Source organism: Haliotis rufescens, unplaced genomic scaffold (assembly GCF_023055435.1).
Source record: "Haliotis rufescens isolate VD_foot unplaced genomic scaffold, xgHalRufe1.0.p SCAF_2, whole genome shotgun sequence".
Taxonomy (NCBI): Eukaryota; Metazoa; Mollusca; class Gastropoda; order Lepetellida; family Haliotidae; genus Haliotis; species Haliotis rufescens.
In genome coordinates, this window is record NW_025963890.1 from 48,455,706 (window position 1) to 48,461,299 (window position 5,594).

Below are 5,594 nucleotides of genomic sequence, written 5' to 3' on the forward strand. Positions count from 1 at the left end.
AAAACGAGGTCATTTTAAGTTTATCACGTGACCACGGGCCATGGCCGACTGGACCCACTTTGCGCTTTAAAGATATGGCAAGTTAAAAAAAACATTGCTGATGCTATTCGTGGTGATTATGAATATATATTTTAGATTTAAAAACCGTGTGTTTCCCTTTATTCGCAAAAATAGGAATATTAACTAGAAATTTTCTTTTCATATAATAATAGAATGTGTCTTCGGCATTAGATGAGAAATGAACAAGGAAATGTTTTGGTCGTTAAGTTTCTGTAGGAACTCCGAATTCTCCATCAGTTTAAATCATAGATCGAATAAGATCGCACGTTTTTACTTCCTTTTCACTGAATTTTGTTTTTGTAACTCGCACTAAAAGTTTTATAAATCAGAAGCAGGATTCACTTGACAAAAGAATTTAGTTGAGAATGCCAACATTTTCACATAAATGGGATATATATAAAACATACCAATAATATACACCTTCGGAAAATACCATTCGTTTTTAAAGCAAACATTATTTCCGGGATTATAATAATACATGCATAATACTATATTACACTCATCCTCATCTTCTCAGCACAGGAAACTGCAGACTGCTATAAAGACGTCGTGACCCGTGAAGATTCGGGGAGGAACAGGTCTTCAGCACCCATGTTTGCCGTAAAAGGCGACTAACGGGATCGGGTGGTCAGGCTCGCTGATCTATGCTCTTGATGTTAATCACTGGATTGTCTGGTCCAGACTCGATTATTTACAGACCGCCGTCATATAGCTGGTGGAAAATTGCCGAGTGTGGCGCTAAACAACAAACAAACATAAAGACGACGTCATGTCGCAAAAAAATAAAGACAGGAAGTTTGAATTGGAAGATTTGTTGTTTTAACGCCGCGCTCAGCAATATTCCAGCTACGGCGGTCTGTAAATACCAGTGTGTGGACATGCGGTCAGACAACTCAGTGCTTGACATCATCAACATTTATTCACATTAGAATACGATGACATACATCAAGCAAGTCAGCGTCTGACCACCCGATCTCGTTAGTCATGTATACTGAAGACGAAATCTAACAGGGATGTTCACGGGGCGACTGACGCATTTTACTACCAAAAACCACAGGGCCACGGATAGCCATACTATACTGACTGTATTGATTACATTAAAAAAAATGTAATCAGTACAGTCAGTATAGTATGGCTATCCGTGGCCCTGTGCCAAAAACCACCACAGTTAAAATGTTCTCAAGTCAACCGGGAAGTTGACACCAGTCTTGATAATACACGTGTATTGTTATGATAATCAGTATATCGGACGCGGCGTACGTCAACTAATATCGTCTCATATCTGCTGCCCAGCGATTGGACATTGGACATGATCAGTCATCAACCTTTAGCTGCATGTAAGGAAGACGTCCGCTTTGAGTGAGTGAGCTGGGTTTAACGCCGCTTTTAACAGTATTCCAGTTATATCGCGGCCTGTTAGCTTAATGTGTGAGGAAAGCCCGAAGTGATTCAGGTCTCAGACGTTTACCACTCCGGTGAAACCCACGAGCACGGGTATGGTGCTGACAAACCTAGAAACATAATCGGGGCGAACCGGGATTCGAAACCACAATCATAGGTTTCTGGCGTGCCCACAGCGATTCGCGGCGCCTTAGACGACTGGTCCACCCGTGCCCCCACCTCCGTTTTGAAATAGTATTAGTGTTAAAATAAACAAACGCAGAACAGAAATATTGAACTGAATATGAGTTCTTAATTAAGTAATGTTAAAAAATTAAGGACGAAATGAGTTTTGAATCGACCTTTGATTGTGGAATTAAGGGTTTGTGTGTCACATTTATTTAATTCATAAATTAGGACAAAGCCTGCCTTTTTATAATTAAAAACCGAAAGTTTACATACGCTGATGCTTACGAGCTGTGCAGTTCTGTAGATAATCCGGATTAGCTTGTTATAAATACATCAGCTAAGTCTTTCGTTTTTTTAATCCTCATGTAAATGGTGAAAGTAGTCCTTGCACAAGGCAGACCTTATCAAATCCAAGAGTTCTACTTCGTGTGCGTTAATTGTATGTTACTATAATCAGAGGTCGCAAGGTTACTAGGTTATCAGCACTATACCAGTGCTCGTGGCTATCGCCAAAGGGCTAAACGTCTGAGATCTGCATCACTTCGGGTTTTCCTCCCACATCAAGCTGACACACCGTGATAGCAGTGGAATACTGTTGAAAGCGGCGTTAAATCCAACCCACTCAAAAGCGATCGTTTTAAAAGCAGCATCTTTGAGAAAGAGGAACACAAATGTTATTATATTGGGAGAATTTGAAAGGTATCCGCTTTTAAGCCCTCTAAAACTGATAAAACCTTTGGAAAATCAACATTAGCCCGAACCTTAAAAACTATATTCTATTATCATAATTCAGAATGAAAGTAAAAAATGTATAGCGTACGTCAAAAATAGTTTTCACCGTCTTGGCCATAAAGATATATGATACTTTACCCGAATAGAGAACAATACATTACAAATTGAATCCATAGTGAAACGATGCCTTTCAACAAACATTGCCTTCACGAGTTCTACAAAAGATGAATGAATCTTTTCATTTCATTTAATCTAGAAGAGAATATTGGCGACATTTCTTGATATTCGGAACCTCAAATACTACCGTAAAACAGCATTTTCCGATGGGAAATGCGACATGAATGACACCGGAGATAAATATCGCGTTTATCTGCCAAAATAACATTTTTTAGGATGTCCGTGTTTTTTCTGGGCTTTCCCCATTTCCTATCCGCCCTGAATATACTTCATTCCGATGTGAATAACACAAAGTTTTCGAATCTCAACAGTGGAAAATTATGCCCCGATGTGATGAAACAAAAAACACTACCATCGCACTCACAGACATTCTTCAGCTATGTTTATCGGGAGCAAAGCCACACGATCTAAGTCATGAATTAATTTATATAAAGTGTGATACAAGAATTTTCAACTCTAAAACGAAAAAAAAACCCGGGTTTTTTTTTTTATCTCGCTTGCCCGCTCACTTGCTGATTGAGGTCGGAGATGGAAAACCATAAAAAAAGATGGCCTGACAAGTATCAATCGCCTGGGTAGCATGTTGTCCACTTCGCCGTGTGCTGATACTAAAAACCCTATATGCGTTTGATAAAGGAGTAACGCTGTTTTCACACAGCCGTACACATTCGACGACCCGGCCCATGAATGACCAGATATCACACGGTGAGGGTACGATATGTGCACCTCATGTGTAGGGGGACTGTCTGATACAAAAGACGCAGTAAACTCCTAAAAACTATATTTCCTAAGCATATTATTGTATAATCTATGGACCACAGTAGTATATAGATTATATTGACCTGGACCCACTTGCACAAAGCGATCTTAGCGCTAAGATGATCATAACTCCTATACTTTAACATAGGCTTACAATAGTCTTGATCATAACTCCTATACTTTAACATAGGCTTACAATAGTCTTAGTGCTAAGATCGCTTTGTGCAAGTGGGCCCAGATGTGTTTTGTGTGTGTGTGCGGGTGTCTGTATGAACATCTCCTTTAGGTGCTCACGTAGCATCAACATACAAATAGAAACTGTTTTAAACGTAACCAAATATTCACTGGTGCAATTGTATTATCAAAATTACACCGAATAATAAAGTACGTCACGCTAAAATGGCGAAGATAAATGGCATGCATGTATTGTTTAGTCGACAACGAAACTATACGTACTCACTACCCACAACCATGTATCGTCGCCATTTTAGTATGGAAATCTGCATTCTAAAATATACGAGAATAAAAACATAAATTGCAAGCTTCACTTCGTTCTTTTATATCATGAAATGGTATATATACACAATGAATCGCGATATCAATGATATGAGCAATGATGTGCGCATTTTGCATAACAATAAATAATAAACAAAATTGCACGAATGAAAAAGTCTGAGCACTTTTGATACTGTCTGTCGATGACCCGTATGAGGGATGTCAACATCCTCTCATCACACTGAAGTCAACCTGCTGCCTGTCCAGTTATGCCCTGATGCAGAGCGAATGTGAACACAATGGTACGATGAGTTAATGTACGATACTTGATGAGGCGGTGATGATGATAGCACTATGTGTGAAAGTTTGTACATAATTTACACAAGTTTGTTTCACAACATCAGTATTTACTTCTTCGCTGCGGCCTTCTTCTTGGTGGTCTTCGCCTTCTTGGGTTTAGCTGCCTTCTTTGCGGGAGACTTCCTGGATGCCTTGGGTTTAGGTGCCTTCTTCGCGGGAGACTTCTTGGCCTTTGGCTTCTTTGCCTTAGCGGGAGACTTCTTGGCGCCAGCTGCCTTTGGCTTCTTCACCTTCTTAGCTCCGGCGGCTTTGGGCTTGGCAGCTTTCTTGGCCTTTGGCTTCTTTGCCTTCTCGGCCTTGTCTCCGAGTCTGAAGGATCCGGAGGCACCGACTCCCTTGGACTGCTTCAGGGTACCATTCTTTACACCAGCGCGGAGAGCCATCTTCAAGTGATTTCTGGCGGAGTTAGCATCAACTTTGTAGTTGGCCAAGATGTACTTGAGAATAGCCTGACGAGAAGAACCACCACGTTCTTTCAGATAGGCGATAGCCTTTGCGATCATGTCACAGTATTTGGGGTGACTTGAAGGCTTCTTGGGCTTGGATGCCCTCTTCTTTGCTGGTGCCTTAGCAGGTGATTTTGTTTGTGCGGCGTCGGCCATTTTCAGAGTTTTGCTTGACAGCGAGTTCTGCTACTTCGTGTTATCGGCGAGAAAGCGAGTATGCTGACAGCGGAGCGCTGACCCATATATATTGGCTTCGCGCGGACGTCGGAGAAGACAACCAACAACTCGCAATGGCTTCGCTAGTGTTATGACTGCTTATACACAAGAGTGTGCTTCCTCCATTCTCTTTGAGCGCTTGCAGATTATTACCCTAACACTGACGCACATAGGCATCAATATTTATAGAAAGTCATATGAAAATGCTATCATACTGTGAAATTTGAACAATATTCACTGTTTATTATCTGAGAAAACTCATTTTATTGAGCGATGTCTGTATATGCGAATGGCTAGCTCTACCAAACTTGATGCCTTTTGTGGAAAACTCCATCGCCTCAGCACTGAAAATCTGATGTTGGTCCATTTTTCAATCATTAATCTCTTGGAGAAAACGATCATATACTGCATTTATCGAAAAATTATCTCATGATCGAAGTAAACTTTCGAAGCAACAAACACAAGTTGTCAATTTCGGCCGCCATTTTTCTTCATATCGGACGCAAATCACTCCACTAAATACACTATTTCTCCTTAATTTACGTACAAATCAACAGAATTTCTTTCACATATACATTTAATATCACCCAGGGTTAAAATATGTACTAATTCATTATACTTTAGAACTCAGAAACCGGTGTATCCGTTAAAATATTACGCGTCGTTCACCGGGACATATAATTGGGAGTTGACAACAGAATCCAACATTTATAGTGCGCAAAAAAGGATTTTTTAAATATTATCATTACTTACATCTCTTGTAAATGAATTAAACATGCA

General features: G+C 40.2%; 1 protein-coding gene across 1 annotated transcript; it reads right to left on the bottom strand.

Annotated features, from left to right (window-relative positions):
* Positions 1-3,840: 3,840 nt before the first annotated feature.
* Positions 3,841-4,825, bottom strand: LOC124146265 (histone H1-delta-like). The gene has a single exon (XM_046516473.2). The coding sequence runs from the start codon at positions 4,752-4,754 to the stop codon at positions 4,200-4,202; it is 555 nt and encodes a 184-aa protein (XP_046372429.1). The 5' UTR covers positions 4,755-4,825; the 3' UTR covers positions 3,841-4,199.
* Positions 4,826-5,594: the final 769 nt, after the last annotated feature.

Excerpts from the sequence above, each read along its gene's own strand:
- LOC124146265 (XM_046516473.2), bottom strand. The coding sequence starts at position 4,754 with ATGGCCGACGCCGCACAAACAAAATCACCTGCTAAGGCACCAGCAAAG.